The sequence below is a fragment of the Moschus berezovskii genome, chromosome 2 (assembly GCF_049115385.1).
Source record: "Moschus berezovskii isolate FMDL1 chromosome 2, NW_MosBer_1.0, whole genome shotgun sequence".
Lineage (NCBI taxonomy): Eukaryota > Metazoa > Chordata > Mammalia > Artiodactyla > Moschidae > Moschus > Moschus berezovskii.
This window is the reverse complement of record NC_142461.1, coordinates 25,435,726-25,448,549: the sequence shown is the minus strand read 5'-3', so window position 1 is coordinate 25,448,549 and position 12,824 is coordinate 25,435,726. Positions and strand designations below refer to the sequence as shown.

Here is a 12,824-nt window from a genome sequence, read left to right as displayed (position 1 = left end):
TTTTCTAAATATGCTATTACTGTTTCCCAATGATGAACACACATCAAATGTCAAAAAATAAAAATCCCAAGTTAACTTCAAACGCGCGCTCTAATCAGCTCTCTCATTTCATCAGGGCAAAGAACGGGATCCTGGATTGCAGTGATGGCGATGGTGGAAGCGCTGACATTTGAGAAGCATTTCTGATTCTCTGGACTGGCTCTCCTGCTGGCCTTCATGGGCAAGGCAGCTTCACACAGACACCCCATGTGTGTGGTACAAGCTGGTTGGACGTGGGAATGGTAGTATCAGCCACGGAGCCAGACACTGCTTTCTACTTTATTCAACATCAATGCACAAGTGGACTTCTTGTGGGGACGACTAAAGGGCATCCAGGAGAAGAGAAAGACCCTCAGGTAGACAACCCCACAGCAGAGACTCATCTTCACAAAAAGGGCTCAATGTTGATTTCCACACAGGAGCAGGGCATGGTCAGCTCGAACTTGGTGATAACGTCGGGATGAAGGACCCCCAGCTTCCCGATGCTCTGACCCCGGGCAAAGATCTCTGCACATCGCCCGGGGAAGAACGCAGGGCCTGAAAGACAGGGAAAGAAGAATCAGTGCTTCTCCAGGCAAAAATGTCAATAGACATTTAACACTGAAAGTTCGCTAGTCGCCTTTAAAAAATTAACTATTCTTTAAACTCCTGGCCGTGAAACCAGAATGCTCCCTCTCACTTTCTGGTCTTAAAAAGAAGCATTTTCTTCAAGACACCCTTACAAGGAAAAGGTTAGGGGCAAACATGAAAATGGGACCCTGTGTTTTATCGCAGTGGTCCAGACAGGATGAAGAGGAGACCAAAGGAGCGGAGCTGGGAGGAGACCTGGTGGGGGTGTGTGTGGGGGGGTGCAGACGCGGAACTGCTCTGAAAGAGGACAAAGGGAAAATGAAATGTAAGACCAACCTCTACTGTGCCTGCGAAGAACCTGTTCTGAAACAGGTTCTTCATAGTAACACTTGCTGGATGCAGACTCTACACTGAATTCTGAATTCACGTCCTGTTCAGGACAGCACTCTTTTCTACCCCATTCCACAGAGAAACACAAGCTGTGCTGTCCTCGGCAGGCGCAGGCCTTGGACCAGAATGTGACCCACATTCCTGTGGGCAAGAGAACCTTCTGAGCAGTTCTGGCACATCTACTGTAAACCGTGGCAAAGGCCAGCCCCAACAAAGGGCTGGCCTGACCCCTGATTTACTCAAGACCGGCAAAAAGTCCCCTCTTCACTTGGGTGCCAATGAAATGGATATGGCTGACTAACCCAGAAACAGTTCTTGAGGTTTAAACAGCTAAAAGACGAGCAGACAGACACCCAGGCCCCGGCACAGTCGTGCCGCAACGCTCCACGCTCTGCTGAGGGAAAGCAAACACTGACTCGTTTCTCTCACCACCAGCTTGAAAATGGATCAGGTCCGCAGCTCCCCACTGACTCAACCAAAACATCTACTCATATGAACTATAAAAACACCGGGCCACAAGCCTCCAGCCTGCAGTCTCTGAGCGAGTGCATTATTTATGAAAGAGTAGACAGCAGAGTTTCTGCTAATGGCTCCAAGGTCAGGACAATGAAGAAACACAGAGAGTGTGTGTGTGTGTGTGTGTGCGCGCGCGTGTGTGTGTGCGTGCGTGTGTGTGTGTGTGTGTAGTTACCGTCAAGTCAGAGTCTGCTAGAGACTTAGGAAGGAAGAATGTTTGTTTACATTCCTGAAAAACATTTTTAACTATCATTCTTAAAAAACCCCAAAGCAACCCAACTGAAATATAAGACGGTCTGCTTCTCATATCGCCCCAAACTAAGTAATTGTGCTTTACTATTAAAAGCAAGAATTTCAATGAACTGCATTCGAAGTTCATGATTTGGCTGTGTGCATTAATCCACACTTGGAGAGAGGGGTCAAATGAAATAATACAGAAAGCATACTCATTGATAATGTATGGTCTTAGTGACATACGAACGCTGTTAAATCTGACAAAGATCACATGTTTTAATTCTGTCGAAATAAAAACCTAACTTAAAAGACAAAACCAGGCCAAACAAACTTAAGTTTGACTTTGCTGGCAGTCCAGTGGTTAAGAATCAGTGCTCCCAATGCAGGGGACATGGGTTCAGTTCCTGGTTGGGAAACTAAGATTCCGCATGCCATACAATGCGACCAAAAAAAAAGACAAGACTACACCCTCTCACACCAAATAATCTTCAAATGACAAGTTTTTAAAAGTGTTGGTGGTGAGCAGTATAACCAAGAATTGTAGAGTTACAACCCTTACATAGAATTCTATCTGAATAAACTACAGTATCTAAAAAAGCCTATTTTTAAAGGCCATTCAGACAGGAAGTTTTGAAGAACTTTCCTCATAACCTTGCTATGTTTAAGAATACTCACTGTACCAAAATCCTTCCTTTTTATCTGTCTTCCAATTCCAATTTGATTGGATTCATTTTAACTGAAGCATAAAACCAAACTATTTTAGAATCTAAGCCAGATGTGCTGGTTCTCAGTGTTAGCAAAATAAAGCCCAAGAGATAAGAACTTTGAATTTTCAGTTCATAAAACAACTTTTCGAATCAGCGCTTTTTTAAGCAAAATTCAGTGACGTTCTTCTTTAGCTAGCTGGCCCTCTCTCCAGAAGCTGGCACTGAATTCTACTAGAGCTCTAACTGGTTAAAAACTTGATCAAACACAAACATTCATATCACCAGAGAGAATGTTCCTCCTTTCCAAAGAAAGGCAAAAAGAACCGAAAATCATATCATGCTTATTTCAAACATATCCAAGCATGGGAACATTGTCAATGACACCAATATCAAAAGTCTCGGCCTCCTCAACTGCCCGGGGTCAGAGGGCCTCCCTGCAGAGGAGCTGCTGCCCAGTGCGGGGGCTCCCAAGGGGATCCTCCCCAGCCCATCCACATGTAAAAACTAAATCCGATGGTGGGGTTTCTGTATAACCTCACTGTGCCGAAAACCTTTTTAAACCATGATAACAATTTTCACGTTTCTTGCCCTTTTTCATGTTTAACAAAGTCTTAAGATTTTTTGATTGATGCCTCTGTTAAGTTAGCGGAAGGCTGAAGGTCTCTCTTCTTCAGACATAAACTGAGAGGCACACAAAAGTGCCTTCAAGTTTGTAAGGGGTCAGAGAGACACTGTACCACCTGACTGATGTTGTATGTGAACCAGACATACTGAAAGAAAATTTCAAGTTACTAGAACATAAGCATTTCTTAGTGCTTTTTAAAAAAATCTTTTATGGTTCAAACCAAACTGTGCAGTCAGAAGTGAATGGCTTCAAAGAAGGGTAGATGAGAGAATTACTTCACCACCAACAACAAAAAAGTGAACACACCCCCGCAAAGGCAGCAATTAGGGCAGAGTTCAAAGATGGACACACCTCCTTCATCAGCAGGAGGGGCGCTCAGCACATGAGTGCGCTCCAGCCAGGAACCAGGCAACCTGAATCAGTCTTTCCAGAAGTAAAAGAAATCACATCCGAATGGAACCTAAACATGGGTCTAAGCTTATGAAAAATCAGACCTGGGTGACAGCCTCACTGGCAAACAAAATTATTTCTGGAGAAAGAGAAGCCTACTGTGTCTAGAATCATAAAGTTGTTAAATTCAAGGGAAACCACACTGCCTTGTGAATGGGAATTCTGAAACGCGAATTCTACAAACTGCCTTCTTTTAATCATTCATTTAAGCCCAGAGCTCCTGGTTTACTGTTGTACCAAGGTACATAAATACTACAATTTCAACCTGTGCCCAAAACCTCTCCAGCCAAAAAGCCTCTCAGCCCAGTTTTCTACCCAGTTCTTTATACTGATTAAACCCTCAGCTTTGATGGTATCCATCACAGCAAAATGGCTTCCAAGGGAAAAACAGATTTGGGGAAAATAAGTGTTCCCTGTTGAAATCCACGTGGAAACCCAGACAAAAGAAACGTCAGTTAAGCACAAACAAGAATTTAATTTCCAGAACTTAGTGGGGTGTGAGTAAGTCCCTTAATTAAAGCTTTTGTAGCATCTCCTCCAGGTCTGTAATTGTCTCCCTGTGCTGAAACGGCAGGACCGCTGTGAGGACCTTGGGGGAATTCTTGGGCCAGTAATCCGGCAGCGCACCTAGTCTTTAGCACGTTTTCTGGCTAATTGACCTTCAAAGAGTCTGTGAGCTCCCTCTCTTGCTCGTTGCCAAACACCTTTCACAGTTTCTTTTTGCCCTCGTCTTTCTTTTGGAGTAATATTATAGGCCGAAGTTTGGATAAGCTTGACGCATAGAGTTTATTCCTATAATTGTGTGAAGCATCAGAAGCAGAAGCTTAAGGCGGTAACTGAGCAGACCCCTAATCTGAAAGCTCCTTGGTGTTATCAAGCATGAAGCTCTTAATTCCTTAATCTTTAACACGCCATGCCCACCACTTGCCATCGACTGTTTTCAACTAATTCATTTGGTACTGTAATCCATCTCTAAAAATCACCCACTTGTACAGTTTTACTGTTCCCTTTCTTCACATTACTAGTATATGCTTTGAGGTTCACACCCACATATTGTAACTGCCAGCAATCTGGTACTTCATCATTCAGATTTTCCATATTAAAAAGAACAAAATTAAAAGGAGGGTGAAGAACACTGGAGAAGGAATGTCAGTATATCATACACATCACAGAAAGTAACAGAAGCTATTATCATGAGCTTTAATAAAAATAACCATCCATAAGACCCCGAATTCAGGGACAAAACACAAAATGCAGTTATATAGATAGAGTAAGCCACTGGGCCAAGAGAAAGTGTTTTAAACCTGCTAAATGACTCTAAAAAATATGGGGTGGGAAGAAGGAAAGATCACTTAACAAGCTGACTCTTGGGCCAGCACCCACCCAAAGCCAATCCTTTCCATCTACCAAGTCCCTAATTCTAATACAACTAGATATATATAAAATTATCCAGTCCGTGGTCCAATAACCTGGCCTAGGAAATCACATGAGAGGAAAAAAAAAAGAAAATCCAGTGTTCCATTTCTGGAGTGAAACTGACAGTAGGTGACAGGCCACAAGCAGAGTGGGGCTCTGATCATAATTTTCCACGACGGGCTTTTTCCTGGCTTCCCCCCACTTTTCGATAAGGTAGTAACTACAACTTACTGTGCTGCCAGCACATCAACCTCACTTTCCTTTTCTAAATAATTTAAAGGAAAAAAGAAGACAAAATATAGGGCTTAAGAAAACTGACCACACACTTATGTGAGCAAGGTTATCGTTCTTGAGGGTGGTGGTTCTCAAAGTTTTAGAACCAGGAGTTTTTTTTAATTGCTTTTTGGAGTGCCTCAATGCAATGAGGGAGCACCCAAGGGGGAAAGGCACAATATAGGTAAGACATTAACTCATAAAAAGAAAAAGGTTTAGGAACATCAGGAGGAAAAACTGCCGTAACTACCATGATATAAACACACACTTTTTTTCAGATCTTAGTATACTCCAGATTGGAAGAAAAATTCTCTGCAAAGACCATTTAATTTGTAAGTGGAGACTAAATAATTTCCAACTGGTAATATAAAACACCCACTTGCCCCAGACATACAGAAGTCTTCATCTTACATCTGATGTGAAATATTTATGGCACCTAAAGTCTTTAAAGAGAGGGGGCCTAATCCCTTGAGTGTAATGGCTATCTTTCATCTCTTTCTGAAGATCAAAAGAAAGAAAAGCCCTTTACACAACTTTACAGTGCTAATCCCAACACACCTGCAGACATCATTAACCCTTAAGTCGGAGGCAACTGGACAGGAGAGGAGTGCTGGGCCCACTTACCCCCATGGCACGGGCTCAGAGAGGGAGCCTGTCCTCACAGTGACATTCTATCAATCAGTTCAGTTCAGTCACTCAGTTGAATCTGACTCTTTGCAAGCCAAAGGACTGCAGCACGCCACGCTTCCCTGTCCATCACCAACTCCTGGAGCTTACTCAAACTCATGTCCATTGAATCGGTGATGCTATCCAACCATCTCATCCTCTGTCATCCCCGTCTCCTCCTGCCCTCAATCTTTCCCAGCATCAGGGTCTTTTCCAACGAGTCAGTTCTTAGCATCAAGTGGCCAAAATATTGGAGTTTCAGCATCATTCCTTCCAATGAATATTCAAGACTGATTTCCCTTAGGATTGACTGGTTGGGCCTCCCTGCAGTCCAAGGGACTCTCAAGAGTCTTCTCCAACACCACAGTTCAAAAGCATCAATTCTTCGGTGCTCAGCTTTCTTCATAGTCCAACTCTCACATCCATATATGACTACTGGAAAAACCATAGCTTTGACTAGATGGACATTTGTTGGCAAAGTAATGTCTCTGCTTTTTAATATGCTGTCTAGGTTGGTCATAGCTTTTCTTCCAAGGAGCAAGTGTCTTTTAATTTCATGGCTGCAATCACCATCTGCAGTGATTTTGGAGCCCAAAAAGATACAGTCTGTCACTGTTTCCATTGTTTCCCCATCTATTTGCCATGACGTGAAGGGACTGGATGCCATGATCTTAGTTTTCTGAATGTTGAGTTTTAAGCCAATTTTTTCACCCTCCTCTTTCACTTTCATCAAGAGGCTCTTTAGTTCTTCCTCACTTTCTGCCGTAAGGGTGGTGTCATCTGCGTATCTGAGGTTACTGATGTTTTTTCCGGTTATCTTGATTCCAGCTTGTGCTTCAACCAGCCCGGCATTTCGCATGTTTCTGCATATAAGTAAGCAGGGTGACAATATACAGCCTTGACATACTTCTTTCCCGATTTGGAACCAGTCTGTTGTTCCATGTCCAGTTCTAATTGTTGCTTCCTGACCTGCATACAGATTTCTCAGGAGGCAGGTAAGGTGGTCTGGTATTCTCATTTCTTTAACAGTTTGCTGTGATCCACACAGTCAAAGGCTTTGGCATATTCAATAAAGCAGAAGTAGATGTTTTTCTGGAACTCTTGCTTTTTTGATGATCTAACGGATGTTGGCAATTTGATCTCTGGGTCCTCTGCCTTTTCTAAATGCTGCTTGAATATCTGGAACTTCATGGTTCATGTACTGTTGAAGCCTGGCTTGGAGAATTTTGAGCATTACTTTACTAACATCTGAGATGAGTGTAATTCTATCAACAGGGCAGGGCAAAATCTGTCCTGCAAATAAGAACTGGGTCCTGTCAGGTTTTATGCTTAAAAAGGAAATCAGCAAAGTCCAGACTACCCAGCTTCTGAGTAATGGAGAAATGTCTTCAACAAGGAACCATTTTTTTAATAGATCACCACAATCGCCTTATGACTAAACGTTTAGAATCATGACTGCAAAATTTCCCAGTTTCACTTAGTATAAGGAAATTTATAATTTATTTCCATGGCTATCACCTTTTGATATTTGTCATTTTATTTATTTTTTTTATCACAGTGTAACTGACCTACAACACCACGTTAGCTCCAGTTGCACAGCATGGTGACTCAACATTTCTATACATCACAAAATGATCACCACTCTTAGAATCTATTTTAAAGTCTAATCTTAACTATGTTCCTCTCATACACACCACGGAAAGGTGGGGCTGGAGGAGAAGGGGGTGACAGGATGAGACGGTTGGGTGGCATCACCCACTCAATGGACATGAGTCTGAGCAAACTCCAGCAGATTGTGAAGGACAGGGAAGCCTGGCACACTGCAGTCCATGGGGTCACAAAGAGTCAGACACAACGGAGCGACTGAACAAGAACAACAAAGTCAAAGCAACAGGTCCAACGTGGAGTCAGGTTTCACTCTTCCCTGTTACAGTCTTACCGCTGAGTGCTCACAAGGAAGGAGTAAAGCAGATGCACAGAGAAGTCAGGTAACGCAGGCAACTGACCTGGAAAGACAGCTCCATGTTGGCACCTCGTTCCGGTCCTTGTGAAGGTCCTCCTAGCCTGGGTGCCCCAACTGCCCCTGAATCCTTGGCAGCAAATCCCCCATGTCTTTTACTTGTGACCTGAGCGACTGAACAACAATTCTAAAATAACACCCTCATTCTACATCTGCCTTGCACTTAAATAATTTCTCCTACATTTTCACATTTCTTAAATGTGCACAGGACAGATACAGAATCACAACTTCAAAAATAAAAAGTATAGATCATCCTGCTTTCCAGGGTCAATAAAATGGGTCTTTCCAACTCTTTCATCCGATAAAAACCTTTAAAGCACATCAAAATATGCAGAATTTATTACTTTCTCCTTAGTTATAGTGAAATAATAAAAACAACAATAAAGAGACTATTCTATGGCTAATTAAGGAAAGACTGGAAATGTTGTGTATTTGAGATTGTATCTATAACTTCACAATTAACTTTTCAATTGAGACTTTTGGCCAACATGAAATAAACATAACTTCAAGCATGCCATTAGGATAGATGTGCTGTAATTTCAGAATTAAATTTCAGCTGACAAGTAGGGCGTGTTAGAAGAGAAAGAAAATAATGAGATTGTGAAAACAAAGTACCCTACTTTCAACTCATCTTCCATTCCCAGCAAAGGGAGTGACTTGGTCCCAGTGCAGCCCTGGCCAAGCCCCCAAGGACAAGCAAGTTACAGATGGAAAAAGCAAAGCACAAGAAGATTAGTGGACCTGCCCGAGGCAGGCAATAGTATAGGCCCAAGAGTGAGTGCCTCTGTGTGTGGCCTGAGGCACAGAAGGCCTGCGAATAGTGTTTTCAAACTTTTGGTCAAGCTGTCCATTTCATGTGTGCAAGCTTCTTCTGGTTTAAAATTAAATAAACAAACAACACTTAAATAAAAGACCAACAACAGCTAGCCTTAGGACATAATAACATATGCTCTGCAATATTATTAACATAATATAATACGGACAAACCTAGAGTTTTTCCAAGGAAAATGGCACTACATTAAAAAAAAAATCCCATCTAAGACAGGCATCCTTAAAGAATAAGTTTCAGGTTCCTGAAACAAGGCTGGAATAATCTGAGTAGATAAAGAAGCACCAGAGTAACACCATCTAAAAAGGGGAAGAAAGTGCGCTGTTACATTAGACCCTGTGGCAGAGGTCACTTCAGACACATTTAAACTCCTGCAGAATCTTAGAACTGGAAATGACCCTGGCGGTGATTCTGTCCATGCTTTATCTCAGATATGAGAAAATGGATACCAAACAGGTTAAGAAAACCAGCCAGCCAGGTAACAGTCAAGCTGAGAACCCAGTTCCTTCTTTGAGTCTGTGACTTTTAGTCAAAGATGACTTTCTAAAGGGCAGATCTAACATCTACCCTGAGGGAACTCTGGGGAGTGATCAGCCATTCCAAAATGCTTTCCCAAATTCTTAGTCTGCCTTTCCCTGTACAGACAGGACAGATACTATCATTCCCATTTTACAGATGAAGAAACTGGCACAAAGGGATTAAGTCCTAAATCACTTGGGCTAACACTACAGAAGAACCCGACCCAACACACAGGAGTTACTGTTACTATAACTCTTCACGGTTGATACCTCACTGGCAATCATGCCCCCTAGGGCCCAATAAAGTGTACTCTTCCCTTGTGTTTTAGTAAGAGTCTGTATAGAAGGAAATGGCAACCCACTCCAGTGTTCTTGCCTGGAGAATCCCAGGGAAGGGGGAGCCTGGTGGGCTTCCGTCTATGGGGTCACACAGAGTCGGACACGACTGAAGTGACTTAGCAGCAGTAGCAGCAGTATCATCTTAACATCTGCTTTTTCAGCTTAGTTTACATTTACATGTTTATCACATTCCATTATATTTATATGTCATTTGCCAAATTGTTTTTCAAGTATTTAATCTTGCTGGTGTTTCCAGTTATTCAATATTACAAATAGCGTTCCTGTAACATATATGTTATTAATACTTTTTGCTCTTTCTTTGCTTCTTGCCTTTGCTAAAGGTAGTACCACACAAGTAAAACAATGCTAATTATTGTATGCTGCTGCTGCTAAGTCACTTCAGTCGTGTCAGACTCTGTGCGACCCCACAGATGGCAGCCCACCAGGCTCCGCCGTCCCCGGGATTCTCCAGGCAAGAACACTGGAGTGGGTAGCCATTGCCTTCTCCAATGCGTGAAAGTGAATTATTGTATAGTTCATTACATATCAAAATGTTAAACAATGGACTTCCAGCAATAGTAGACCAACAAACCAGAAAATAAATATAAGATTATACTGATGGTTGGATGGCATCACTGACTCGATGGACATGAGTTTGAGTAAGCTCTGGGAGTTTGTGATGGACAGGGAAGCCTGGCGTGCTGCAGTCCAAGCAGTCACAAAGAGTTGGATACAACTGAGCTACTGAACTGATCTTGTTCTGTACAACATTGATTTTAAAAAAAACTGTCCCTTGTATAATACCAATTACTTCCTTTTTTCAGTTCCACTGGTGGAACTGAAAAAAAAAAAAAAAAGGCATCAAAGCAGTCCAGGAAGATAATTTCAAGAGAAAATCTTTGTTCAGATAATACAATTCATAAACAAGCTAGGAGCCTTTGGGAATTAAGAGAAAGAGCAGAAACCCTTGTCTTCTGGAAGAATACCAAGGTATAGTGGCTGCGATAACAGCACTGATAAAACATTTAATAGCTACTGATGAATACTGGGCACATCAAAACTGGTCTCACAGAAGAGGAAATAGGAAGTTCTAGAGACATTCAGAGCAAGGCATTTTATCTGCTATTTTTGCTCAACTGTTTACTCTTTATGGCTGGTTTCAACATCACTCAAAATAAAAATACTGTAACTACAGTCACAGTTTACTGCTTAAAGAAAGGCAAATAATTAATTAATGTCTATCTATTTGCTGATACTTCCCTGGTGGCTCAGATGGTAAAGCGTCTGCCTGCAATGCAGGAGACCTGGGTTCCATCCCTGGGTCGGGAAGATCCCCTGAAGAAGGAAATGGCAACCCACTCCACTATTCTTGCCTGGAAAATCCCATGGAGAGAAGAGCCTGACGGGCTACAGTCCATGGGTGGCAGAGAGTCAGATACGACTTAGCAACTAAATAACAACAACATTTGCTAATATGCTGGGCCATGTTGCTGTTTCCCACGTTTCTCTTTTCCCCTGTTCCTAAACATAAGGTAGTGTGTGCGTTGCTGTCAAACAGGTGAAGTTTCAGAAGGTGGAGAGAGTTTTTCTATATCACTAAATTTGCCCCACCCTTTTTAAAGCTAATAACCTAACATTCCCATAAAGGGACCAAATTTTCTCCTTTCACAATAAGAAAGGGCGTGGTGTTGGCGAAGACTCTTGAGAGTCCCTTGGACTGCAAGGAGATCCAACCAGTCCATTCTAAAGGAGATCAGTCCTGGGTGTTCATTGGAAGGACTGATGCTAAAGCTGAAACTCCAATACTTTGGCCACCTCATGCGAAGAGTTGACTCACTGGAAAAGACTCTGATGCTGGGAAGGATTGGGGGCAGGAAGAGAAGGGGACGACAGAGAATGAGATGGCTGGATGGCATCACCGACTCGACATGAGTCTGAGTGAACTCCAGGAGTTGGTGATGGACAGGAAGGCCTGGCGTGCTGTGATTCATGGGGTTGCAAAGAGTCGGACACAATTGAGTGACTGAACTGAAAAATTAAAGCAAGTTCACACTGGTATGTATCAACTGAACCTCAAGTCAGATACTTTCTTGAAATGAAATTTTCTTTTTTTAAAATAAGGCAGGATGTTTACAATGAGAGTCCTGGAAGGGTAGGAAGGAATGGAAGGAGGAAAACTTAAGACATAGGAAGGGCCACCAACGCTGTAAGTGCTGGAGGGCTGGGGTCTGAAGACAAACTGCCCACCTCACACGTAGCCTATCTGGCCTCGAAGAACCCCTGGCAGGACGATGACATTTCTGACCTTGACCCACGACCAACCAGGGCTGGTGGGTGCTTGGAGATGTTTCTAGGAGAGGGACAGGTTGTCCAGGTCACCCAAGTGACTATTACACTTTATTTCTCAAGAGGGGGAGTCCAGAACACAGCTAATGGACACTAAGGTAAAGCAAACTAATTCATCAAGGTCAAAACTACAACAGGGACCTGCCTGAATGAAGTTAGATCATCTGCCTGTCATTTATAGAAAATTATCAGGAATGCTTTAAATGAATGTCAATCTGTGGGATTCCTGCAATGATGTAATATTGGCAGCCTAACAGGGGGACAGAAGAAATGTGCTGACAGATGAAAGAAACTCCAGAGAAGACAGGTATTAATAGATATCTGATTAAGTTCTGCTTCCGTACTGCCCCAAAGTCCACAGTAAAATATGCATTTCTCATTTTTAAACAAAGCAGACTCTGAATTAATATGAGATTTACAAACTACCAGTGCAAGCATTGTTAAAGGCTTCTACAGTCTTGCCTGTTAAAAATACTGGGAAAATAATGGTCAAAAGGTATTTTATTGGAGGCTATGTTCTGAGTACAAAAAGAACCGAAGATAAAGCTTTAAACTGTTTCTAACAATTATATTCGGAGAAGGCAATGGCAAGGCACTCCAGTACTCTTGCCTAGAAAATCCCATGGATGGATGAGCCTGGTGGGCTGCAGTCCACGGGGTCGCTACGAGTCGGACATGACTGAGAGACTTCACTTTCACACACTGGAGAAGGAAATGGCAACCCACTCCAGTGTTCTTGCCTGGAGAATCCCAGGGACAGGGGAGCCTGGTGGGCTGCCGTCTATGGGGTCGCACAGAGTCGGACACCACTGAAGTGACTTAGCAGCAGCAGCAGCAACAATTATATTATTAGTAATAATAACTGATATTCTGAATAAAGATGGAT

At 42.6% G+C, this 12,824-nt stretch overlaps 1 protein-coding gene across 3 annotated transcripts in view; it reads right to left on the bottom strand.

The window, feature by feature from the left end:
• Positions 1 to 298: 298 nt before the first annotated feature.
• The window catches only part of FARSB (phenylalanyl-tRNA synthetase subunit beta), a 78,070-nt gene continuing 65,544 nt past the window's right edge, over positions 299 to 12,824 (bottom strand). For all 3 annotated transcript variants that reach the window (XM_055398757.2, XM_088845291.1, XM_055398756.2), the window contains one exon: positions 299 to 576. In XM_055398757.2, coding sequence (XP_055254732.2) covers positions 425 to 576 — 152 coding nt within the window. In that variant the 3' untranslated portion in view covers positions 299 to 424. The remainder of the gene's footprint in view (positions 577 to 12,824) is intronic.